General features: G+C 57.7%; 1 protein-coding gene across 2 annotated transcripts in view; it reads right to left on the bottom strand.

Moving 5' to 3' along the window:
* Positions 1 to 9,377: 9,377 nt before the first annotated feature.
* The window catches only part of HPCAL1 (hippocalcin like 1), a 110,384-nt gene continuing 93,151 nt past the window's right edge, over positions 9,378 to 26,610 (bottom strand). For both annotated transcript variants that reach the window (XM_032866839.1, XM_032866838.1), the window contains exons 2-4: positions 14,966 to 15,361; positions 12,934 to 13,039; positions 9,378 to 10,275 (exon numbers count right to left, since the gene is read on the bottom strand). In XM_032866839.1, the coding sequence (XP_032722730.1) occupies positions 10,178 to 10,275; positions 12,934 to 13,039; positions 14,966 to 15,343 (582 nt within the window). In that variant the 5' untranslated portion in view covers positions 15,344 to 15,361 and the 3' untranslated portion in view covers positions 9,378 to 10,177. The remainder of the gene's footprint in view (positions 10,276 to 12,933; positions 13,040 to 14,965; positions 15,362 to 26,610) is intronic.

The following is a 26,610-nucleotide window of genomic DNA, read 5'->3' as shown; positions in this document are numbered from 1 at the left end:
TCTATATTCCCTTACTCGACTCGTACCCCTCCTGCCCCCAAAGGACATCAGGTTCTCATACTGTGGAACCCCCAAGAAGAGCATGTCCACTCCTGCGGTAGCCATATGCGGGGAAGGAAGGTGTGCCAAAGCCTGATGGGTCTCCAGTAAGCCCCTGGGCCCCGCTGTCACAGAGCAGCATTGTCTCACCAGCTATACCGGGGAGGTGTGGCAAGATCAGAGTCCAGATGGCAGGGAGTGCTGTAGAGTGGATTCCAGGGGAACGACCTGTTTCCTAAAAACCACCTTCCCTGCCCAAGGCCTGGGTTCCCCACGGGCACTGCATTGTGGTTGCGGAGTTTCCTCTTTACCTGCTCAGCCAGGCTCAGGCTGGGCGTCACCAGTTCTGTTCTCCCTAGACCTGAGGGTAGGGTTTTAGTTGTTGTACGGACATACATCAGAAGCTACAAACACAATAGTTCTGACTAGAGCGGGGTCCAAGGGGAGGGGAAAACCTCTCCGACTGTCCCGCTTCTGTGAGCACATCCTTTCCTGATTCCTCAGGATGTTCAAAATAAAGGAATTGTTGCTGAGAAATGGGAGCTAGTCCCCAAGCCTGGGATCTTGGTAAACGAGGACTTCAATGTGACAGGAAGGGAGTGAGATCTCAGTGGCAGCAGTAAGCTTAGATGGAAGAGAGGGGGGGGAGTGTGTACTTGCCACTCATATGCCAAGGATCTGGAAAGTGCTCTGCTCTCAGCCAGTCCATCCAGCTGGGCAGCGCCAGTGGGACGGAAGCCACCCCAGGTCGTCCTGTTCCCACCCACACAACAGCCTTCGCCTCGATCCCGACCCCTGCTTAAACCACTTGTCAGCCAACAGGGCTTCGGGGATTTGCCAAGGCCATGTTCGGGTCTGGAGGATCGTATGGCCTGGCCTGGGCCAAATGGCCTTCTCTGGTCTTTAGACCTGACAGTGGGCAGATGAGTTTAGCCAAAGAGGATGGAGATCTCATGCTGGGTGTGTGTCCACTCCAAGACCCCGCAAGTCCTCGGTTGCTGCGTGTAGTTACCTACGCCAGGTGGTGAAGAAAGATGACACTGTCTAGGGGTGCCTGGGGGGCTGGTTGGTTAAACGCCTGACCCTTGATCTTGGCTGTGAGATTGAGCCCAACGTTGGGCTCAGCACGGAGTCTGCTTCTCCCTCTTCCTCTGCTCCACCCCATACTCTGGGGTGCCCTTGCTCTCAAAAAAAAAAAAAAAAAAAAATTCACAGAAAACGGACACTCCCAGACTTAATAGAGCGTGAAGTGACTGTGGCTCTGAGCCTGCACAGGCAGCCGGGGGGGATTTTCCTCCTGAGAGTGCCGGAGACTGGATAGGCTCCCCACGGGAAGGGCCCCGGGGGTCCCAGGCTGTTGATCCAGGATGAAGGCGGGTCTCAGCCCATCAGGCTCCACATTCGGTTCACTGGGGGACCATCTTCCGAGTGCAGGTCGCGGGGCCCACCCCGCACCCCGGAGATGGGGTAGTGGGGGTGGGGGTGACCGCCTGGGAAGAGCAAGAGGGGCCTCCCCAGCTGCTCGCGTCATACGTTCGGGGTGAGCGTTGTAATGAGCAGACACAAAATTAACGCACTTGAAGTCAAAAAGGTAAGAGAACCATGTGAACCGAGCTGCCTTTTTTCATACTAGCCGGACTCTGGTCCCTAACAGAACCACGTAATAGAGAGCAGCCGAGACACAACATGGGCTCACAGAAGTGAGATTTCCAGACTCGAATGCGCACTAACACGGTGGTCCTGTGTCGGGGGCGGGGGGGCAGGTGAAGGGGTTTCCCCGGGTGCCGGCCAAGCACCCCGGTTGCCGAGAAAGGCGACGGCGGGGGTCCTCTGCAGGCCACTGGGCTACGTCGCAAATAATCCTATCTGACCCGGCAGTTCTAAGGATCTGCTGACAGAAACCCCTTTGCGGGCTCTTCACTGCACTGTAACCACTCGTTGGAGACACCCACATAACCATCGGGTATGGACGGTCAAGGCATTCAGTAGAACGGGGCCCGTGGCCGCTCGAAGCTGCCAGAGCTGATGGGGCCCGCGTCCCAGCCTGAGTGAGCACAAGCAGCGTGGGGAGAGCAAACACCCAGCAGGCCATGCGTGTGCCCGCGCGCGCGTGTGTGTGTGTGTGTGTGTGTGCGCGCGCGCACATTCCCGCATGTGCACAGAGCCTTTCTGGAAGAGCAGACAAAGGGGTGGGAGGAGACTGGGGGCCCGAGGAGACTACACAGCCCTAGGCATGTGTCCTCGAGACTCATATTAAATCTCGAGCCTCCCAAGGGAGGAAAGAGGCTCAGAAACCAATTGCTCGAGTCCCGTCCCACGGCGAAGGCCAGAGGCAGGCCCTGTGACTCCCACGTTCACTTGGCGCCTCTCCTAGCCCACAAATGCGTTGCTGAACTTGAAGCCAGAGGCTTTCCAGTCCTGCACTGGCGGTTGTTATGAGGGAGGGTCAGTGAAGCCCCAAATGTAGGCCCCCGAGTGAAAACACCTGAGGAGTCCTCGCTGCTGTTCCTGGGGCGGAAGGCTGGTTCCATCCCTGCGGCTGACTGGAGGATGGGGAGGGTCATGAGCGGACGGGCCCGGGGTGGACTGGCCTCCGCAGCTTCTGACCCTGCCCGGGGACCGCGCACACTCAGCTCCCTGGCTTGACAAGTAGAGTTGCCAGACTCAGCAAGTAAAAATTTAAGAAACTGCATGGGACACGTATTTGTTGTCTGAAATTGAAATTGAACTACGTAACACTATCGAGAGGCCTCGGAGTCCTGGGTATCAGGAGCCCAGCCTCAGCCTGTGTGTGTGGTGTGGCCCACAGAAAGGCGTTCCTCGATGTTCATAGCAGCAACGGCCACAGTCACCAAACTGTGGAAAGAACCAAGATGCCCTTCAACGGACGAATGGCTAAGGAAGATGTGGTCCATATACACTATGGAGTATGATGCCTCCATCAGAAAGGATGAACACCCAACTTTTGTAGCAACATGGACAGGACTGGAGGAGATTATGCTGAGTGAAATAAGTCAAGCAGAGAGAGTCCATTATCATACGGTTTCACTTATTTGTGGAGCATAACAAATAGCATGGAGGACATGGGGAGTTAGGAGAAGGGAGTTGGGGGAAATTGGAAGGGGAGGTGAACCATGAGAGACTATGGACTCTGAAAAACAATCTGAGGGGTTTGAAGGGGTGGGGGGTGGGAGGTTGGGGGAGCCAGGTGGTGGGTATTATGGAGGGCACGGATTGCATGGAGCACAGGGTGTGGTGCAAAAACAATGAATACTATTCCGCTGGAAAAAAAAAATTAAAAAAAACAAAAACAAAAAACAAAAGGTGCTCCTCGGAGCCTCAGTCTCATCTGCCAAGTGGAACAGGGACAGAAAGCTTCATGAAGCACGTCCAAAAGGCTCTGAAACCGGGCGGGGAGGCCTTGGGGATCAGCACCCCCAAGCCTGAAACCACATTCCCAGTCACAGCCACCAGGGGGCAGCAGCACCTCACGCTCCAGGCTCCTCTGCCCAGCTGGGAGCGTGACCCAACTGTCAGGTTCCACAGTCACTCCGCAAACACCAGACCAAGGCCCCTGGAGAGCCCTGAGGGAACAGGAGCGTGCTCTGGCTCAGAAGGAGATCCAGGGCCAGCCACAGTAGTGGATCTGGGGCTTTGAGAAAGGGACTCCAGGCAGCCTTGGCCCCAACCAGGCCACCGCCCCCCAAAACTCTTCCTGAGCCCCCATAGGTGAAGCTCATCCCCCAGCCCAGCCATCGCCCCTCCTGCCTCACAGCCGCTGCACCAGCCTTTTAACAGCCTTGCCGCCCACGCCTGTCCAGAGTGGGTAACACCCCCAGCCACATCCTGAGGTGACCTGGTGACCCTGCCTACTAGCCCTCTTGCCCTGGACACGGCCCTCCCTGTCCTCTCCTATAAGACGGTGGCGTTGCGGCTCGGCCTCCCTGCTGCAGTGTGGGGTGGGGGAGGCAGAGGGGCGCTGCTCTCATGGAATCCCCACCCACTGTGCTCTCCTGGGAGCCAGGGTCCAGGTCCCCGCCCACCTCCATGCATCGGTACCTAAGGCTACCAGGCTTGCTCCCTCCCCGTCTTTGTGCATGGTCCCAGGCCCAGGTTCTTCCCACACCAGAACTGCCTCCATGGCCGTGGGGCGGGGGCAGGGGTCCCTTCCTAACCCTGGCTCTGGCCCCGTGGCCCCCACATCCGGGGGATCGAGGAGCCACTTGTCAGCTCTCCCTCTGAGCTGGGGAGTCTGAAGAGCAGGTGTTGATTCAGGGAGTAGCTTCCCCCTCCCCCAAGGCCCTGCAGCCCTTCCTTCTGGCAGCCGATGTGCAGGGTCAATGTCACCGTCTTACAGGAGAGGTCAAGGAGGGCCTTGTCCAGGGTCACGGGGCTCCTCATTGGCCAAGCTGAGACTCGTCCCTCTGCCCCCGTGTCTGGGGTGGCCGTGGCTTCCCTGCAGCACCAGAGAATAGGGACGGGCCACGTGCTGAGTCTCAGTCATCATTCCCCGTCGCTAACCCGATGCTGGGCCAGGCACTGGATCCAAGGACAAAGTGAGGAGTTGGGTGGACAATCCGAGGTCAGTATGAGGGAAGCAGTGCTATGACTGAGGGGAGCCTGGGGGGCTATAAGCCATCTGGGAGGAGTCGGGGATGGCTTCCTGGAGGAAGGGACATTTGCATGTAGTCTTGAAAAGGGCCTGGAGTGTGGGTGAGCATGCGGTTCACGGAGGACGAGGCAGGAAGGCCGCTGTTGTCGAAACTGGGGACAGGAGTCCCAGCAGCCAAGCCGGGCCGGGCTGAGGCCAGGGGCACAGGGGTTTCCACCCCACACACTAGGATGGGCGGCCGGGGCTACCGCTCAACACAGCCTCACCCCTGTCTTCTGGAGCCAGCCACTTGCCCACATAGGCCCAGGCCAGGTGCAGCAGACTCTGGACGCCACATCTACGTGGGACATGCCTGGCTGTGTGTCTGTGACCCCTCCACATGGGACGGACACACGCTCCAGCCTGGACCGGCCAGGCTCCCATCTGCGGAGGCTCTGGAACCGAACACACCACTGGTCCACAGACACACAGACACACACGGACACACACACACACACACATCCAGGGCAAGGGGCACGGTCTGGGGGCCGTGATGCAGCTAGTTGTCATTCTGCTACTGACTTCTGGGACCTGAGCAAGCCCAAGGGGCCTGGCTGATGGCTCGTAGAGCACTGGGAGCCAGCGGCATGTCCCTGGGACCCATTCCCTCCCCTCTCCAGTCTCCTCTCTGCTCGCCACCAGGTGGAGCACATGCACCACAGAGACCCTTGGAAACAGAGCAGCAGGGTCCCGGAGAACAGGGACGCGGGGGGGTGGGGAGGGGGGGTGGTGCGCGTGTGGCACACATGTGGGAGATGGGGACACACCCAGCCCACAGGCGGGGAGACTGGCCAGGCCGGGCCCAAGTGAGCCCTCTCGTGAACTGCAGGAGTCAGGTGGCCTGGCAGTTCCTCAGAGATGGCTCCCCTTTGGGTCTGAGCCCAGAGGTGTCCCCCCACCCCAGGGCAGTCTCAGAAGCTTCTGGAAAGAGTCCTGTAGGGGACAGAGGGGAAGTTTGCCCTCCGTGGGCAGCTGCCTTCCCTCGCCAGTTCCCTGCACTAGCCAGGCGGCACTCACCCCATGGCTCCTCTGGGCCCTGACCCAGGGTGGCGTCCCACGTGGCCATGTCCCAAGCTCTCCCTCAGGAGCGGCTCCCGCATAAACATGCCTCCGTCCAGGCCCAGGCTCCCTGGGCGCCTGCACCACTGCGTCTCCCACATCTACTCTACTCTCACCCCTTGTCCTCTCAGAGGTCTTCTGCATGTCCCCCAAGCCCAGGAGAAGGCCACGCTATAGGGCTCTGACTCCCTGAGGACCCCCGGGGTCCCTAGGCTGAGGGAAACCAGCAGAGGTGCCAGGCCCCCCGCTGCCCGCGGCACCCAGGGGCCCTGGAGCCCACCTCCACCGGCCTCGCACTGGGCCCCCCTCAACGGAACGGCCGACAAGGAGCCATGGCACCAGCTCAGCTCAGCAGACTCAGGACGGCTCAAGGCTGGTGGCTGGTGGGAGGCCGACTTGGGCCCCATAGGCCGAGCCCTGTGCCCACCGCCCCACTCGGTGGTGCATTCCCCCTCGTCCCCTTAGAGGTGGTCAGGCCCAGTTCTGAGCTGGGGCCCTTCTTCTGGATGCCCGAGTCTCCCCTCTGGCCCCTAGGCTCCTCGAAGCGGACTATGCACTCACTGCTGGCCCGTAACCCAGTGCAGGGCAGCTCCGGGAAAGGTTGGGGACAGGACGGACTTTCGCACAAACTCTCCTCCCTCTGGAAGACCTTCTGCAGGCCTCCGGCCTCCCCATCAGAAGTCTGATGTCCCCTCCTCAGGCAGCCATGATGGGACTGGAAGCCAGTGCCGGTGGTCCAGCGGGGGGCCACCTGGTCAACGAGGCCCGGACGGGAGTAGGGAGCACAGCAGACGGCCCCCACTCCCGGCCCCCAGCAGTGCCCCGCGCAGTGCCTCAGTCGGGGATGGAGATTAGGCCAGGGTGCCCTGAGCTGAGCCCTACTTAGGGACCCAGGGACAAGCCCCTGCATTTCCCCAGACACATGGGGCCCCGAAAGTGGCTTCAGCTACCTGAAGACCACTCTGTGATAAGGAGTCGTCCCAACTTGGGTCCTCGGGAGCTTATCCTGGGCTCCAGGCCCGTATGTGCAACCCCTTTCTGGAGCAAGCGACTTCTCCATACCCCAGGCCAACCATCTGTACCACGTGGGTAGTCACGGCTACCATGCAGGCTGATGGGAGGTCTGCAGCAGCACGTTCAGCAGGATCCGTCCTAGGAAGCCCTCAGCAGATGGGGGCTTGCATCTTGCTGGCTTAATGCCAGTCCCCACAGAGGAGGCCAGCCTACCCAGAGAAAGCCTCAGGCTGCATTAATGAAAAGCCAGGGTTGAGAATGAGGGGGTATAGCCCTGCCCTCCCAGGGCTTGATCAGGACCTGCCCAGATGAATACCTTAGACATCGAGCCCCGCCCTCCCACTCTCCCCTCCACATCCCAGGCCTCCTTCCTGAGATCTGAAACAACGTTCCTGCTTCAGGAGTGGTTCCTATTGTTGTAGGTCCTTGGGCGGGTGGGGTGGGGGGGCCACACTGACTTTTGTGAGCTCCTGCTGGGGCAGGGTGGAAGAGGACGCCCAGACCCACATCTTCCACATCTGGGCAGAAGCACTTGTGATAGTTTTGGGTTTTTTTTTTTTTAAAGATTTATTTATTCGGGGCGCCTGGGTGGCTCAGTGGGTTAAAGCCTCTGCCTTCGGCTCGGTTCAGGATCCCGGGGTCCTGAGATCGAGTCCCACATGGGGCTCTCTGCTCAGTGGGGAGCCTGCTTCCTCCTCTCTCTCTGCCTGCCTCTCTGCCTACTTGTGATCTCTGTCAAATAAATAAATAATATCTTTTAAAAAAAATAAAAACAAAGATTTATTTATTTGAGAGCACGCACGGCGGGGGCGGGGGTAGGGGAGAGCAGAAGAGAGGAACTTAATCAGACTATGTGCTGAGAGCAGAGCCCGATTCGGGGCTCGATCTCATGACCGTGAGATCGCAACCTGAGCCAAAAACAAGAGTCAGACGCTTAACCAACTGTGCCACCCGCACGCCCCTGATAGCTTTATGTGCCATTTTAACTGAGTCATGGGGGCCCAGATACCTGGTCAAACACTATTCTGGGTGTGTCTATGCAGGTATTTCTGGATGAAATTGACATTTCAGTTAGTCACCTGAGCAGAGCAGATTTGATGGCCCTTCCCGACGTGGGTGGGCCGCAGCCAATTTGTTGAAGGACTGAACAGAGCAGGACTCGGTCAAGGGCAATTCTGCTCTGAGGGTCTTGAACTGGGATGCTGATCTCTTGCCTTCAGACCCTTTCTGGAATGATGCCATCGGTTCTCCCGGGTGGAGCTCTAGCTCACAGATATTGGGACCGTCCAGCTTCCAGAATCATGGGGGCCAATGCCTTATAATAAGGCTGTGTGTGTTTAGATCTCCGATTGGGTCTGCTTCCCAGGAGGGTCCTTCTACAGCAGTCATTCCCATCCATGCCCCACCCCCATTCCTGGCCCCGAAGCGATGTCTTTTGTAAAATTCAAGTCCCTCATGGGAGGGGAGCCCCCCTGGGAGCTCACCCCCCCCCCCGCCCCCGCCCCCGCCAGGCAGAGTTGTCAAGACACCACCTTGTCACTTTCTAGCACAGAGAGTGCCGCCCGCCGAGGCCCACAGTTGGGGGGGCGCCGGGAACGAGCCGAGCCTCTGGCGGTGCCATTGACTCGCCAGGCACTCGGGGACAGCTGGAGTTCACTAACGAGACAGCCACCGCCCCTGCCCACCTGCGAGGCAGGCTCCGAGTTCAGGCTCTGCCCACTTACCTCCATCGCCCACCTCTCCGTTTCAGCCCTTCCACCAGAGAAGACACTGAGGCTCTGAGAGGCCCCGCAGCCCAAGGCAGGTGTGACAGACACGGCTAGCGCCCGTCTTGACTATACAACTCCAGTCCTGATCAGCCCTTCCCGCTGCCATGCCCTCTGGGGAAGGTGGGCCCTCCTCAGCCAAGGGTGCCTCTTGACTGGCCAGTCACGGTCACCTCACACCCCCCTGCCACGCACTGACCTAGGTTTCAGCCAAGGAGAGGGGAAGCTGGTGGGGAGAATTCTGGAAAGTTCTCCTCCCTCTCCAGGAAGAAGAGAAGACCGGGTTGCTTCTTATCCTGCCTGTGTCAGCTGGACTGCGGGGACCCCAAGGAGATAAGTGTGAGGACAAAAGCTAAATGAGGGATCGGGTGGTGGGGTGGTAGGCAGGGGTGGAAGGTACGGTGGAGGGTACCCGGGGGCTCCAGGGATATGCTCTCTCCGGAGGCTGGCCTTGCCAAGCCTACAGCACGCTGCCTTTGAAGTTGACGTGTGAGACAAACGTCTTACAGTACAAGAACCTTCTGCACGGTTTTGTGCTGCTGGGACCAGAGGTGTCCCTCCAGCCACTGGCTGAGAAACCAGGTCTCCCTCCAGGCCTGTGCCAATGGCTCGGGTCCCCGCTCTGTCCTCACGGGGCCTGAGAATCAGACCTGCCAGGGATGGTCACCTTTTATTTCCATGAGCATTTCTTGGCACAAAGGGGGCAGACATTGAAGAAAAGGCTGCGAAGACTTACAGACAGACACAGGGACACGACAGGGGCCAAGCTGACCGACAGCAGCCCGCTGAACCCGCCTTGACCCGAGGGTCTGGAGCAGCCCGGAGGCTCTCGGGGGCCAACACGAAACTCCGAGAATTCCATTTATTTGATCATTTTTAATACAGGAAATGCCAGACCAATCAACAGGGAGGACAGACCTTACACAGATGCCTGCGTTCACTACGTGGACGGACGGACGGTCGCCACGGCACTGGGCACGCATGCATTTCCTTGGAAACGGGCAGATTGAGAGAGCGCATAAATACCACAAAATAATCAGGCTCGGGGGCGGATCACGGGCCACTGGGGCGGGGGGGGGGGACCACGCATCACAGGCAACGGAGGCACGAAATACGGGACCTACACGGCACACGTCACTTCACCAGGGGCATAATTTATACACGAAAAGGAAGGAGGCCACAGTATCCGTACGTGCAAGCAGCTTTGGTCAGAGGAAACGCACGAGCGAGGTGGGGCCATGCACGGGGAGGGCTCGCCCGTCTACTCTCCCTCCGCTCTCGTCCCCACCTTTCCCACGGCCACCTGCCAACACCACATACAACAGCTGGCCTGGTCTCGATCTCAGGAAGTCCCATCCGTGTCCTCGGCCGTGTTCTCTGGGCTCCCTGGGGCGGGGAGATGCCCCGGGAGCCGGAACTGTGAGCCCTGTGTGTAAACACCTCCCCAGGGGGTGGGGGTCCCTGGCGGGGGGCCGGGCAGGGGGACAGGAGGAGGCCAGGTGGAGGAGGGAGGCCCAGCCACCAGGCCGGGCAGGTCGCCCGGGTCCCGGCGAGCAGGAACGGTGGAGGAGGCATCCACTTCTGCACGCGAAGCTTAGCCGGCGAGACGAGCCTGGGTTCCTCCGCCACCGTCCGGACGCCCGGCCCCTCAGAACTGACTGGCACTGCTGGGGTCGCACTGCAACAGCCGGACGATGGAGGGGTCGCTCTTGGCACCTCTAATGAATTCTTCCAGGGACAGTTTGCCTGTGGTGCAGGAGAGAGGGAAATGGGGTCAGCCAGAGCTCCGCACTCTTCATGCGTCCGGAGGTCCCGGCCACCGCTCACTCATCGTCTCGTCTAAGTCTCGCACCTTCCGAAGCTTGACCAAAGTGGGACTCCACTAACTTCGCACACCTTTCTGGAAAATCCCTTTCTGCTTTCACCGCCCAGGGCAAAGTATCAGGCACTTTAAAGGACACACCCCGAGCATGACCGGCGCTGTGGCTTATGGGACAACGTCAATCCTTTTGGAAGCCACCCCAGGCTTTACCTAAGAAAGGTGGGACTCGTCCAGAAAGAAAGTCACCCGTAACTAATTTGGAGCTGAAGGGACCATGGCTGGGGGAGGCGGGGGGCAGCCGGGGACCCCCACCCATCACTGCCCAGTGCCTGGTTTCCCCTGGTGGTGACATGGCTTGCTGCTCAATGGCAGGATCGGCCGGTGACGCCCTCATCCTCTGGCCCTCCCACACCACCGACCCCATTACTGCTAGGACCGGGAGTCGGAAAGTGGGTTTGAAAACTGAAGTGAGTTCTCGGGGGAAGCCATGTTGGGACACCCCCGCGCCCCTGTCAACGTGGAAGGACCTAGGTCTGAAGCTGGCCCTGTTCCAGTGACTTATGCCTTGGGGGAGTCTGCGGCTGTGAGGCTGTGGTGACAGTGACCCTGCGGATCGGCAGTAAAGGGAACGAGAAGCCTGTGGCCCGCACCACGCCGCCATAGGCAAGATACCAATGTTTCCACGCCTCAAGATCTTTAGCCCTGACCTGGTCTGGAAGATGCGCTCAGCAAGCTGGGGCCAGGGAGCCAGAAGAGGCATCCAGAAGCTTCCAGGCAGAGACCTCCCGCCAGCCCCCTGCCCGAGAGGAACACCCCCTCCTCCTGGCCCCCAGCAGGAGGCAGGCAGGCTGGCCCCAGGGGAGACAATACAACACCCAGGCTCAAGGATGGACTGGGAAGCAGCCCCCTCAATGGAGGAGAAGTTCTCCAGGGCCCTGTGCCTGCACAGAGGGGCTGCTGGGCTCTGGTGCTCTCCTGTGGTTGGTAGGGACTTAAAGCCACCAGTCCAACTCTGATCACTCAGAGCGAGAAGCTTCTGAGAGCAGAGCCCCTCCTCCTGGTAGACAGCAGGACAGGTGAGGGGCTGACGGGGGGGGACCCGAGGGGCTCTGGGGGTTCCTGAGCACAGTTTGGGTCTGTCTGGCAGCAGTCGGCGTGTTCCTGGCGCTCAGCCCGTCTCCATTTACACTGACGGCCGGGATGGGTTTGGACGGGAGAGCGCTGTGCTGGGGGAAATGCACCAGGCCCCCCTGACCCCTGGGGAGGGTGGCAGGGAAGGTAAGACAACGTGCAGGGCCCTGCCCACTCTAGCAGCCCCCTCAAGAAGGGGTGCCCCTGAGCACCCCTGCCTTTACCTTCATCTCTCCAACAGCAACTCTCCCTTCCTGCACCAAGTCCTGGGACAGATGGACACTGGGGCTCACGGAGGTGCCCTGCACTGCAGTGCAGAGACTCGGGGTCCCAAACAAGCTGGGAAGGTGTGGGCCCAGTTGGCCTTCCGGAGGAGCGGCAGGGGGAGCTCAGGCTGGGAAGCCAGGCAGGGGAGAGGGGTCAAGAGCTCCATGCCCAGGTCTCTGTGCTCACAGCACTCTGGGCATCGTCTCCCTGAATCCTCACAACCACATGAGCCTGCATTTATTATGCCCATTTCACAGAGGAGGAAACCAAGGCTCAGGAGAGCCAAGACTCGGTGCAGGTCCATAGGAGTCCGAAGCCTGCATCTTGCTACCCTGGAGGGTGAAGCCAGGCTTTAAATCTGCCCAAGGGCAATGCCAGGCTAAAGGCTGTCTTGTTTCACTCGTGACCATGACTAGGGAACCGTTGCCATGCTGTCTGCTGTGTCCGGCGTACCTTCTGCCCCTGTGCTCACACAGTAAGCCTGTCCCTGGGCCAGCTCAGTCCTTAAACCCATTTGCCAGAAGCACTGCAGACCTTGCAGAGCATTTCCTAATGCATTAGCTTGTTTTTCATCTCCAGCTCAACCCAGGGGGTGTTTCCTTTTCTACTCTGTATGTCCCATTTTTTTATTGTTCAAAAGCAAATCCAACCTGACTCTCAGACTGCACTTGACAAAACCGGCAGGAGGCCTGCACCTACCGGGTTGTAGCTGCCTGCTCTTACGTGGATCCTGCAGAGTCCCACTGCCACGGTCCCCCAACAGAGCCCCTGGGGGCCGCTGGGGAGCCTGGCATCTCAGGATGACAGCAAGGGTCCCACCATTCAGGACCCTTGATCTGCACCCTCCCCTCAAAGCCAAGAAGGGCCCAGGTGCCATCAGTGCCCCTGCCTCCCTGTCCCTGGGACACATCCATGGGGCTGACAGTCTCTCCTATTTTAAAAGCACTTTAAAACGACACTAGGGCTCAGCGGGGACAGGGAGCACAGAGGACACAGCCAGGACACAGACCCGGGTCTCCCTGACTGAATCCTGCCTCTTCCCTCAGGCCAGGGGGAGCTGGGGGAGGTCTGAGGAGCCGCCGAGGGAGAGGGAAGTGTTCTAAACATAACCTCTGCTCTCAGGAGCCCTGCACACACACACACACGCACACATGCACACATACGCACACATGCCCACTTCTTACCGTCGTTGTTGGTGTCCATCTGCCTGAAGATCTTGTCCGTTCGTTTCTCCGGAGTGGACTCATCCTCGGGCATTTTCATCACAGAGGACACCATTTTGTATATAGCCTGCAAAGAGACACGTAGAAGCATGTGCTCTGAGATTCTGGAACGTTCCTGGGCAGGTGGGGCAGGTGTGAACTTCTGCCCAGGCCACAGAAAGGCACGGAGAGGTCGGGATGCGAGCAGCCTTCAGGACCCTTCCTCAGCTTTCTAGAGGAACATTTCCAGAATGTTCCATGGGGACTATCACAGACGGCACACCGGGCAAAGGAAGCCAGACCAATTTATGTGACGTTCGAGAGCAGGCGAAACCACACCACAGTGACAGCCCGGAGACTGGGGGCTGTCTGGGGTGGCAGGTGGGACGACACTTGAGGGACCCTTCTGGGGGACTGCGAATGTCTCTAACTCACCAAGGGTGGTGGTCTTACAGGCATATGTGCACGACCCACCGTCCCCCAGCACACAGCTGTGAGCATTTCACTGTGTGACTGTTAGACCTCTGCTTAAAACAAGCAAGATTTCGCCCCTGACACCCATAGGGAGAACCACATCGTGACCCCCAGAAAGGACCGGCAGCAGGACTGCACAGGTCTCTCCAGAAGGATGGAGAATGCACAGGTGCACACCCCCTGGGACAGGACATCCTCACAGAACTGGGCCACGCAGCACGCCCAAGGGCAGAGCCAAAGGCAGCACCAAGCCGCTCCAAGGTCTTGGTCGGCTTCCAAAGTACTTAAAACTCCAGTCCATGCTGAGAAGTGTATAGGAGGTCAGTATCTCACCCGGCAGGCTGAGGGGCCACGGGGAAGGGTCTTGGGTTTGGGAATGTGGTGGGGGCACCTAGCAGCCGGATCCCATTAGCGCAGGCGTGGCGCCCACCCCTACCCTGTACACGTGTTTGAACAATCCCACTGATGTGTCTTGGTTTTGGCCAAGCTGATCTGCTCAGCCAGCGATGGGCATGCCCGTTTGCAAAAGGGGTGACAGGTAGGCTAGGATTCCAGGGAGAAAGAATTCTCACTCCCACCGCCTCTTACAGGGAAGGACCAGAAGGGACAACTGAGCCGCACAGGCCCCACCTGTGTTGACTTACTCTGCACGAGAACCAGCTACAGGGGGCAGCGGGGTGGTCACTCCTCAGGCCAAGTGCGGCTGGCGAGGGAGCTCATGGGGTTGACGTTCTTTGCTCAAGACTTAGCTCCTGGGCCACAAAGTTCCTTACATGCAGAGAATGCCTCTTCTCAGGAATTCTAGAACCGAATCCTCCCGGCTCCAGGGGCCCCAGGGAGCGGCAGCTTCCGGCTCTCTCCCCTCCCACAAACCCAGGCAGCCGGTGAAGGGAACCGAACGGGATTTCTTTCTGGAAAACGGCCTCACCTGCCTCTGACAGGCATGAATGCATGAAGGGCGAACAAGGCCTCAAGGGGAGATGATCCTTCTGAGTTGGAGCCTGTTACTCTGGGACCACTAATATTTCGGTTTTCCTTTACCGCGGCATGCTCCTGGGGACGTGGCACGCTCCTGGGGACGTGGCAAGCTGCGTGTCGCCGTCTCGAATATGGACACTCGAGAAGGGCTTAGCAGGGAGCAAGGGACCTCTCCTTTAGGATTTTCAGCTCTGCTAATTCTTAGGACATGCCCTCTCTGAGCCTCGGACTTCGTGAAATGCGGAGAAGGACCCCCAACCGTGCCCTTAGCCCAGGCCTGGTCCAGAAATATTGGGTCTTATCATCCCTACAGCAGGGAACTCCCCGGCCAGGTGACAGGCAGTCCAAGCTGGGGCAGAGGACAGGTGGCTTCGAGGGGATGGGGCAGGAGGGGGCGGGGGCCTTACCTGCACGACCTCCAGCATCTTGCGCCGGGGCAAGTGGCAGGTGGCTGCAAGGGGCCCGGGGCGGGTGGGGCAGGGCCCTACCTGCACGACCTCGTGCCGGGGCAGGGGGCAGGTGGCATTCAAGGGACCCGGGGCGGGCGGGGGCGGGGCCCTACCTGCACGATCTCCAGCATCTCACTCCGGCTGATGTAGCCGTTGCCATCCAGGTCGTACATGCTGAAGGCCCACTTGAGCTTCTGCTCCAGCTTGCCCCGGGACGTGACGCTCAGCGCGATGATGAACTCCCGGAAGTCGATGGTGCCGTCCCCGTTGGTGTCGAAGGTGCGGAAGACGTGCTCGGCAAACTTGGAGGCGTCGCCGTACGGGAAGAAGTTGGCATAGATCTTCTTGAACTCGTCCACGGTCAGGTGGCCGGTGGGGCAGTCCTTCAGGAAGCCCTTGTACCACTCCTGCAGCTCGTGGTCGGTGAACTCCGTGTTCTCACGCAGGTCCTGCAGCACCTCGGGCCGCAGCTTGCTGTTCTGCTTGCCCATGGCAGCGGCTGGTCACCCCTGCAAGACGGGCGGGGGCGGGGGGAGGGGGTCAGCAGGGGCAGGTGCCCCGGGGAGGGGGGTGCTGCGTGGAGAGGCCCCCACCGTGCACGAACGCCCTGCTGGGAGGGGGACCATTCATGGGCACATCCTGTCTCCGGGAATGTGTTAATGGGGGGGAGGGGCGGGATGCAACCGGAATCCGTGGAATGAGGTGTTCCGCTGCGGGCCGAGCGCTCCCGTGACCCTGGGATCTGAACGGCTCTCTCCTCTCTTCGGCACCACGTTCTGCTTTTGGAACAGGAGTCCAGAAACTCTGAAGGTGTCCCCTCTCTGTTTTGCCTCTGAGAAGCTCCCTGGGGTGGGGGGCGGGGTGGGGTGGCTCTAGAATTAGAACGGAGCAGCCCACGACGTTTCCCGAATGTGACCAGTAGCAAATCGGGCGCCGTGGGAGCGCGGGACGTGCCCCCCATGCAGCTCCCCGCGTGGCCTGGATGGAGGACTGATCCGCAGTGACATGGTGGCCACACACTGACCCAGCTGTCACCTCCCCAGCTCATTTCATGGTCCGGCTCTGACGGTAACACGGAACAGTCATCATTTTTCAAACGTACAGAAGACGAGACCATCAAAGTGAAATGTTTTCCGCCCCCGTCCCAGAGACGCCCGCTTGGAACTGCTTCCGTATTTAGGAACCCCAGTGTGCACCGCACCCCCATTCAGTAAGAGGACAGCCGGAGCTCATCTCTTCTCCCCGGCACGTCCTCCTGACTCCCTCCTGGGTTTTATTAGCTTTATGATATATATCCCTGTTTTTACTTGTTATCTATACAGCTTTATCTTTTTAAAAAGATCTTATTTATTCATTTGGGGGAGAAAGCAAGCAGGTGCAATCGGGGGGAGGGGCAGAAGGAGAGAGGATCTCAGGCAGACACCCCCGCCTGCCCCCGGCTCCCTGACACAGGGCTGGATCTCGAGATCCTGAGCTGAGAGCGAGAGCCAGACGCTTGACTGACCGAGCCACCCAGGTGCCCCTTTATGACTTTAAATTACATAGTTCAAGTTCCTTTCCTAACTTCTATGGAGGGCAGCCTGGCCATGTCTTTCCAAAGCTGCAAATGCCCAGCTCTTCCATTCGGAGGAGTAGCTACAGATACTCCAGCCGGGAAAACAGCATACGTGTGCTGGGCTTGCTGCCCCGATTTCTGTAACAACCCAGGCGTCTGTCACCGCGTACCGAGAAGCAGTAACCAAGATGTGCTTTTAAGTGAAAAGAGAAAGTGCGCAGCAGCACAGAGTTTGCTGCCCTTTGTGAAAAAGAAAACAATGTACACATGCGTGTTTCCGTGTCTGCAAGGACCCGTTAGGATGTGGCATTGTCTAGAGAGAGATGGCTGATGGACAAGGTTGGAATGGGCTGTTTTTATTGTAAATCCTTTTGCAATTTTAAAATGCTGACCTCTGTGTATGTATCTTCATACAAGGAGCACCTGGGGGGCTCCGTCGGTTAAGCCTCTGCCTTCGGCTCGGGTCATGATCTCAGGGTCCTGGGATCCAGTCCTGCTCCGGCTCCCTGCTCAGGGGGGAGCCTGCTTCCCTCTCCTTCTGTTGCTCCCCCTGCTCATGGGCACACTCACGCTCTCTCTCAAATAAATAAATAACATCTCTAAAAATAAATAAATAAAAATAAAAATAGCCCAACCTCTATTTCTTCATTGAGAAACTTCCCTCTTGGTTCTCTCCCCATAAGATCAAGTTACTGATCTCCCCTCTTCTTTATCAGCTTCTGTTCTGAGAACCACCATTTTTACAACGTCAGGGTTTACAATCTCTACTTTCTGCCCTTACCTATAGGCTGATCCTAAAAAAGCAGAAGCCAGCAAATATTTGAGGAAGCTAGTTGTCAGGGCAGGACCCACCCTGGGGGAACCATCCTTGCCTCACTCCAGTCCACGCAGAAACTTCGAGGCCACCTCGCCAAGTGCAGCATGTCCTAGGACAAGGACACACATGACTTTTGTTCTACAGGAGCTGAGAGGTCACAGGAAGTCAAGGTCTCAAGGTCAGGGAACCCCACGCCTTCACCAGCCAGCTCTCTGACCCACCCTAGGACGTGCAGCGGCACGGTCTGGAAGGCCCCCAAAAGTCCTGGCATTCACAGGTTGCTGATTCTGCTTCTGGTCCCTTCAGAAGCTCAGTTAATTAGTAAGATTTTTTTTTTTTTTTTTTTTTTGTAATGACCACTGTGATTCCTACATGAAAAGTAAAGGTGAATGTGGAAATCAAGATGTCTGACTGGAGAAGGAAAACAAACCAAGAAGCAGGTCAGATCTCTGTCCACTGGGAAACCTTCAGGCCAGGTTTGGGGCTGCGGCTGCCTCTTGATTCTGCGTTTTCTGTCATGCTCTTGGGGCCCCACCCGGACCAGCTCCCCAGCCCTTCCAGGTGTCCTCTTGGCGGGCCTGATGGCAGGCCATTGGTATGGCCTTGCCTGTCAAACCTAAGGACCGGAGCTGAGGGCACAGGGAGAAACCATGTGGGTGTTGTCAGGGCCTTAGGCCAGGTGCCCATCCTTCTCTGCCTGTCCATCTGTCCACCCACAGGCTCTCCTGCTCGCACTCCAAGGTGGGGATCAGATCCAGGCAGCCTTGGGCATGACCCCGAGACCCGCCCTGAGGCTGGTCCCCTCGCTGAGGCACACCCTGCCCATGCCAGCCTCCTGGGGGCGTGTTCTCGAGCACACATGTCTACACACATGGAGGGGAGCTCAGAATCCAGGAGGCCCCTGGTGCAGCGTGGGGACCCCCCAAAGGTGACCCCGCAGAAGCCACTGAGCGGGCAGGCCAGGCCGCAGGGAGAGCCCTCAGAGCTCAGGGCTACGGACACCCTCCGGTCTGTCTCCAGGGCACCCTTCTGCGGCCCAGCTCCCACGTGCTTTCTCTGCTCCCGTGAGGGTCCCTTTATTAACCTGCCAGCCGCACCCCTGCTTTGTCCGCTCTGTTTATATGGCCTCCTGGCCTCCTCCTGTCACTTAGGACTTCTGCATGGCAAATTTGGGACTGCAAAACTTGGAGCCCAGCTGGCCCGGTGGGTGGCCAGAGAAACCCCCACACAGGATGACGCGCTGCGTGGCTTCCTACTGGCAGCCTCGCCTCTCTGTGTCCTCGGAGCACTGAGCAGCACCCGCCCCGTGGCTCCCAGACGCCACCTAGGACACCCTGAGGGCTTTGAGCACTTCCAGGTCAGAGGCACATGGGCCTGAAACGGGCTCATTTCCAACACTTTCATCAGTTCAGCTGCTCTCGAAGCCCCGATACCGCATGCTCTCCTCGAGTTGTGGGCATGTCCCAGCCAGCGACCCGGGTGGGCACCCCAACAGTTGTCCGGGGTCTCCCCGTGGGGCCTCCCATCTGCAGCTTCAGCGGCCGCAGAGCCCCACGCATGGTGGGCCTGGGCCTCGGATGGTTCCTTCCGCACCTGCTCGTCCCCGTTCTTCACTCCATCTGCCAGACCCGGCGCTGTTCCCACCAGCAGCAGCGTGTGTCCCCGTGTCCCCAGGCGCATCATACCATGTGGGGTGCAGCGGGAGAGGACCAGCATGAGCAGGGCGGGCCGGCCGCCGTTCTGGACGGAGCCCCCAAATTCACCTTGGAATGCGACTGGATTTGGAAACGGGGTCTTTAAGAGGTAATTAAAGTCAAATGAAGTCATTGGGGTGGGTCCTGACCCAATGTGACTGGGGCCCTTAGGAGACACAGAGGGAAGGGCGTCTCGGTGGCTCAGTTGGTTAAGTGTCTGCCTTCAGCTCAGGTCATTCAGGATTGTTTGATCGAGCCCCATGTCAGGCTCCCTGCTCAGCGGGAGTCTCTTTCTCTGCTCATGCTCTCTCTTGTGCTCTCTCAAATAAATAAAATTATATCTTCAAAAAGAAAAAAGACACAGATGGAAGGCCACGCGAGGTCACAGCAAGAAGATAGCCGTCTGCAAGCCCAGGAGAGGCCTCAGAAGGGACCAAACCCGTGACACCTTGATCTCAGACTTCTGGCCTCCGGGATTGTCAGAAAATAATGTTTCTGAAGCTGCCCGGTCTGTGTTACTTGGTTATGACAGCCCCGGGATGCTAGCTCAGCTGCCCCTGGCCACGGACTGCGTCAGCAGATGCCATTAGTGTCTGTGGGGCCAGGCACTGGGAGGTTCCCACGGCCTCCCTCCCAACCTTCCAGCAGGCTCCAGAGGCAAAGCCAGCACTCGGCCCGGGGCTGTCCGGCCCCTGCCCCACACCCTGCAGCGGGCAGCCACGGGAGGGCCACGTGGCCACGGAAGGGTCCACGAGAGGACCACGTGGCCACAGACAGCACCTTCACCGGGCCGCCTCGGATCGTTAATGGCTCATCCTTTACCCTGATTAGCATCCTGTCTCTTTCACCATGGAAACAAGCGGCCTTCTGTCAAGTTCTAGGCTCTGCGGGCTCAGGATCGGTCCCTTCAGAGTCCACTCACCTCGCTGAAGACCAAATCCACACTCAGAATGATGCTATCGGTCTGCCTCAGGATGTGTCTGTGATTTATGTTCTTTCAGATCCCACAGAAACGCCAAACCCCCAACACCTGCTCTGCCTGAGACAACATGTGTTTACGGAAAGGAAGGTACCAGATTAGGAAGAGGGACCAGTATGGTCAACCTAAAACTGAAAGGTCACAGGCAGAGAGAGAGCTCAGCGGTGAGCCCAAGGGGTGGCCTCACACCTTGCCAGCTCCTTCCTGTGTGTGTCCCTGAAGCTGACCCACGAGACTGTGAGTCCCCCCTCCCAGCCCCCCTTCTCACAGTGCTTCCAAATGGGGGGTGGAGGGTGTTCCTGAGAGGCTGCGTGCGGGGAGAGGGCCTCCTTCCCAAACTAGGGTTTCTTCCTGGTCTGACAGTCTAAGATCCCTGGGTCTGGAGGTCCCAGGTGGGGGAGTCTCTCACCACAAGCAGTGACCCCTCCCAAGAAAGGTAAAGGATTCCGGGAAGGGAATACAGCATTCCCTGGAAGATTCTGGAAATGTGAGGTCTACACGTTGGTGTGCCCCACCTCACCCTGCACTGGGTCCTGAGTCATTTAATTGTGGGGATGCTTGCCCGCACGTGTCCCCAAGCCGGTGCTCTGTACCCCAAAAACCCAAGCCCAGAAGTGGGGGCACCCTGGCCATCAGCATGTTTTCGGGCCTGGTGCCAGGCTGGGCACACAGGGGGTGCAGTCTCCTGGAGCCCATCAGGCCCTCTGAATGGCCAGGGATGCACCTTCTTGTTCTCGATGTGCTCAGGCAGTTACCACACAGGTGCCTATGAATGGGGTGGGGGTGGGGTGAGTGGTGCTCCTGGGACAAACGATTACATTCCCACAGGGACGGGGGGCAGAGGGGGGCTAGGTAGTCTGCCTAGGAAGACAGCATGCATAATCAAAACCGAAAGATAAGTGTAAGGGCCTACTTAGCCAGAGTGACTCCATCTTGGTTAAACAGCCGTTTTGTTGTTTGTGCGGTAAACTTAAATTAACCCTCCCCCTGAGAAGAACTTACTTAAAAGCAAGACCAGGAAACCAGCAAAGTGTAGTTGGCTAGTCCCTGATAACAGAGCCCAGAATACAAGGACGAGTCAGGCCAGATGAAAACATCTAATCAGTAAAAAGCACATATGCAACCTCCCTAACCACCAAAGAATGCAAACCCCGCCTTTTGCCCACCAAACTTGGGCGCCAATTATGACCAGAGTGAAAAGACACACAAACCTGGTAGGTTAAAATAACAAGGTATGGGTTGTGGTTTTACCCAATAAAAGGTAGTAGCCTCTGAGGCTGGGAGTGGTCGCTCTCTCCAGGGGCGGCCCTGACCGGTCAGTCGATTCTTGATGCTTGGCATAAATAAAGCTTCGCTTAACCTTCACTTTGTATCAGTCTCGCTCCTTTGATAACGGACCCCATCTATAAGGAGGACTTTAAAAAAGCCACTGGAGGTCAGGGCGCCTGGGTAGCTCCTTGGTCACATGCCCAACACGTGATTTCAGCTCAGGTCTTGATCTCAGGGTTGTGAGTTCAAGCCCCACATTGGGCTCCACGCTGGGCATGGAGCCTACTACAACAAATAAAACCAAACCAAAAAGCCACTGGAGGTTGACGCCCACAGGCCACCTCTAGGCAGAGTCCAGGCGCTGGGAAGGCAGGGGCCACCTTGGCCAGGCTGGGAGGGGGCAATGTTATCTTCATCTTAGACACAAGTGAGGTTTCCATGAAGCACGAACTCATCTGTGACATTCTCTGGGGTCCCTTCCTTGCCCAGGGCCACAGGCAGTGATGGAGGCCACCACGGTGCTCCCAGCGGATAGTTCCCCCACCATGAAGTGGCACCCATGAAGGCGAAATGGAGCCCCTCACGCTGGCCCCTCACTGGGCCAGCTCCCATGTGCTTCCCGAAGACTCAGACGAAACAGTTAACCCCGAGAACCTCGTTTTAGCTCTGTCCCGGAGGCGCTCAGCCCAGAGCACGCAGCCTCCCAGGGACCCAGGACGGGGGAACGATGCATGAACACTGACCCCTTTTTTACTAATCACGCCAAGGAACTGTTATTGATGACTGGCTGGCTGGGAAGATGGATGCTAACAAGCCAGCCTTTCTGCAGAGACAAAGCAACCACCCCCTTTCTCAGCAGAAATGGCCCCACAGCCCTGGTGCTCAGGCACACACCCATCCTTCATCTGTAGACCAGGAAATCTCTCATCTCCGCTGACGGATGGGGTGAAGAATGGACGTGCCAGGAAGGGTGATCAATTCGGGATCAGAGCCACCGTCTCACTCCGCTTGAAAAGCTTCGTGATCAAGCAGGGCTCGGATCAGACAGCCAACAGCCTTCTGAATGCATCAAAGATCGCATTTTCATTCCCAGTAATGGAAGAATGGGGAGACGGTTAATGTAGCACTTATATCCGTCCATCTCTCTGGCTCTCGGTTACTCTATCTATCGTTCTTAATGTGCTAAATTGTTCCAAGAGAAAAAAAAAAAGTGCAAACATGTAGCTGGGGAGCCCTGTGAAAATATTTGACCCAAAGTAGGTATCGGCAGCAAATTAAAGCCTTTTTAATGGCGGAGTTCTTCCAAATGCTTGGTGAGGCTCCGGGGAACCAAGTACCGAGCGTGTCATTAATCACAGCTCCACACTGGCTGACGGCATGGGTCGACACTGCAGCCATTGCTTTAAAATGCTTTCGTCGGGTTAGATCTCCAGAGCTCGCTGGGCCAAGCGGACTTACAAGCACTCGGAGGAAAAAACGATGGGAAGGACGGGAGGAAACAAGTCCTTATGAAAGGCCAAAGCTCAGGATGAGGCTGGGGGGGGCAGGGGGGAGGGGTGGGATCCGCGGTGAATCTGAACTTCATGCAACCCTTGGGCTCTTCTGGGATGAGAGCTTGTTTTGCCTGGGGTCGAACAGGAAAGTCTGGGCTGAAGGGACCCGCAGAAAACGGGCAGTTTGCTCTGGTGACTCATTAACAAATGGACAAATGCTGAGAATTGGCCCTTCTCTTCTCCAAGGAAGCGGGTGAGAGGCAAGCTGCAGGCAGCCTTGGCTTCTAGTGCAGCTGGTCTGAGGAGGGGGCCAGTCCTGTCCCAAAGGGTCTGTGACCATTGCCGGATCGCCCCCAGCAGGAACAGCACCCTTGGGGCGGCTCAGGCTGCAACGCGGCTGGGCGGACCCTAGAGGGCGCAGGCAGGCGGACTCCTGGGGACCAGACTGGAGACCCCGCCTTCCCGCCCACCCCCCCCCCCCCGCCCCGCCTCCTCCGCATCACGGGTGCCTCAGTTTCTCTGTCTCTAACCTAGATTTGTCCAGTTCAGTAATCACCAGCTTCATGTGGCTATTGAGCACGGAAAATGTGGCCCGTCTAAATTCGCAGATGTGCCCACAGAGTAAGACGCACATTGGCCTTTGAGGACTTGCCACATAAAAATAATGTAAACTATCTCATCATGATCTTGGTATCCTGATGACATGTGGAGTGATAAGTGACACCGTCTGCGATATCAAGGGGTTAAACGAATCATGTTGATAACCTTAATCTCCTCTGTTTCATTTTACCTTCTTTTTTTTTTTTTAAAGATTTTATTTATTTGACATAGAGAGAGATCACAAGTAGAGAGAGAGAGAGGAGGAAGCAGGCTCCTCGCCTAGCAGAGAGCCCGATGTGGGACTCGATCCCAGGACCCTGAGATCAGGACCCAAGCTGAAGGCAGAGGCTTAACCCACTGAGCCACCCAGGCAGCCCCTCATTTTACCTTCTTAACGTGGCTACTAGAAAAATGACACATGAAAGTGGCCGATGTTCCATTCCTACTGGCTGCTCAGCCCTGGGTAGACCCTTGGGACCCTGCAGATCTGGGGCCACCACACAGGGACTCCTGAAGCTCATGACCACACTGTTGACAGGCCCATTACTAACTGCCACCCAGCTGGGGCAGGTACTCATGAATGAAAGATCGTGGCATTTCCATTTCCCAATCAGTCACAAGTTCTATTTCAAGCATTTTCGAGAACTTTCCTAGAGCCTAGCTGCAGTGATGGCCCAGGTCCTTATACGGCAGAGGATCAGAAGCGTAGAAAGTGTTCTCTCAGGAAGAACAGCCAAAGCCCCTGAATGAGATCAGGGGGACAGAGGCCGGCGGTGGCAGACCCCTTGGGAGCTCAGTTACAGGGTGCACCCAGGTCCAAACTCAGCCCTCTGACCTCCAGGAGCCCATTTTCAGAGGGCTTCCTGGAAATCTGCTGCATCCAGCTTACCAGGCCAGTGAGCTTTGGTTGAGAAATCCCTCTGAAAACCCTCTTGATTTCTGCACCCATCCCCCGAAGCTTAAATCCTCATGACTCTCCAAAAGCTATAAAAAAAATAATAATAAAAGAAAGGAGGGAGGGACGGAGGGAGGGATTTGGCTGAGACCTAGAACTCCCCTCCCTGTCTGGAGCCTTCCTCTCCACTCAGCGCAGGCTGAAATGCCCTAAATGAGGCTCAGAGAAAGGAAAAGGTGGAGAAGAGGAGAGAGAAACTCCCAAGAGACCATTCTTCCCCCCCCCCCCCCCCCCGCAGAAGCTGCCAATGCAGCAGAAACTGTGGGTGGCTTTCCCCACACATCTCGTGCCTCTGACAACACTGGTTTGTCCATGTGACTGCTCGCCTCAGCTGCCCAGTGAACTTCTACTCAACCTCCAAAGCCCAGCTCACAAGTTCCCTATTTGGGGCTGTGCGTCCCAGCCCCCAACAATTACTCTTTCTTTTGCACCCCAATACCAATTTTTAACCCATTTCTATTATGGCCTCAGCCTTTATAACACCATTTACTTGTGTCTTCCCCTCATTGGACTGTGAGCTTATTGTGGAAAGAGAATACCTCATTCATGCCGAAGCACTGTCCAGCCACAAGGCCTTTGCCGTGTGCTGCTCCCTCCACCTGGTCTCAAGGTGCCTTCCCTCAACGCTCATGTCTTTGCTCGAGTCTTCTTGGGGGTGCCTCCTCCAAGGAACCCATCTCAAATAGCATCGGCCCTCACGCTCTGGTCCCTTACCCTGCCCCCTTGTCCTAGCGTTCCCTACTCCTTGGTACCACACTGACACATTTATTGACTGTCTCCTCTCGTTCCCCTGTATCCCCATGTTGCCCAGAACAGGGCTTGGTGCTCGGTAAATCCATCTGCAGTAAGGGTTGTGGGTTCTGAGGGCCTAGCACAGTGCCTGAATGGAGGAGCTGGTGAATGAGTAAATGGGTTTCTTCTAGGACCCTCTCGCCCCAACATTTTGTGACTTCCCCAGTATTAGGGACCCAGGAAGGCGCATCATAGATCAGGACGTTAAAGCACTCTCTTGCCCAGATCTGAAGCTCCAAGAGGGACATTCTGTAATCCAGATTTGGTATTTTGGAAAGTTCCACTTATTGGCACGGGAACAGCCATAGCTGAGCAGAGGGCCTGCCTGGGGCATGTCAGACCCCGGGGTCCAATCACCAAACCCGTGCCATCCCCTCTCTCTGTCCGTGAACACACCCCAGCTAGGTGGCCTTCAGCCAGGGTTCCCACTCCCCCTCCGGCTGGGATCTTTTCCCCAGAGCAACATCGCTGCTCTCGGAGTCTCCAAAGGATGAGCCCTCGGAGCTACTTGCCCAGTGGAGGAAGGTGGCTTAGAGGAACAGACATAGACGAGCCTCTGGGGAGAAAAGTCAGAGGGCAGAGGAAGAGAAAATGCTCGGGAGACCGGTCTTCCCCCTTGTAGAATCTGCTAACGCAACAGGAAGAGAATTCCAGGAAGGATCCAAAACAAGACCCTGGGATTTTTCTTATCCCCGAACTGCCTTGTCAGACCACCCATATATGAGGTTCAGATCTGGGGGCTTCCGGTGGGAGCCCGCCGCTGCCAGGCTGGAGTGGGGGGTTGGAAGTTTCTGAAATTGCTCCCTTGCGCCAGCAAACATTTCCCACAGTTCCATTTCCCCTCTGCCAGGTGTGGGAACAGCTGGATGAACCACAAAGACAAAGGTGCCTGAAGTGCCCCTCCCCCGGCACACCCATGGGCCCCAGGGGTACTGTGCACAAGGAGGCTTCCTCAGGAGGGACCAGGAGCAGAGCTAGCCTGTCCCCAGGCAATGGCTGGGAGGTCGGAAAGGTGAGGTCTGGGCCAGGCTTAAAGGCTCCGGGGAGCTCTCCAGGCAGGCAGATGAAGGAAAGAGCTTCATGCGGGGGTGGGGAGGCTGGGAGGGAGCCCCCGAGGCTACAGAACCTGGGACACTGTCAGTGAGCACGACTGTGGAGCCACGCAACACTGAGGAGAGGGTCCAGGAGAGAACAAGTGGGGACTGGAGCAGGCGAGGCTGCCAATGTCCGCTCACCATGCCCGGCGGGTGTCCAAGCCCCTGGAAACCCTCAGAACGAGACAACCAGCCCAGGACTCAGAGCCTCTCTCACTGCTCCACCGTCCACACCTGGGAATCACCCGCCTTCCCCCCGGATGGGAGCCGGAGCCCACCAGGGTTGGCTGCTCTTTCAACGGAAACCTGAGATTTCAGAAGCCCCCCCACCGCCTCCATAGATCGGACCCCCGCTTCAGTCAGCCCTGGGGGCACAGAGCTTGTGGGGGGTGCCCACCCGGCTCAGCTGTGCTTCTCAGGTGTGGAGATCTGGGACGCCAGCCCGCACACGTCTGCACAAATGCCTCCAGGCTGCACGGGTCCGGCCGCAGAATGACTCCAGCGCCGGCC

This window comes from Lontra canadensis, unplaced genomic scaffold (assembly GCF_010015895.1).
Source record: "Lontra canadensis isolate GAN:19392208 unplaced genomic scaffold, GSC_riverotter_1.0 scaffold32, whole genome shotgun sequence".
Taxonomy (NCBI): Eukaryota; Metazoa; Chordata; class Mammalia; order Carnivora; family Mustelidae; genus Lontra; species Lontra canadensis.
This window is presented reverse-complemented; position numbering and strand designations above follow the sequence as displayed.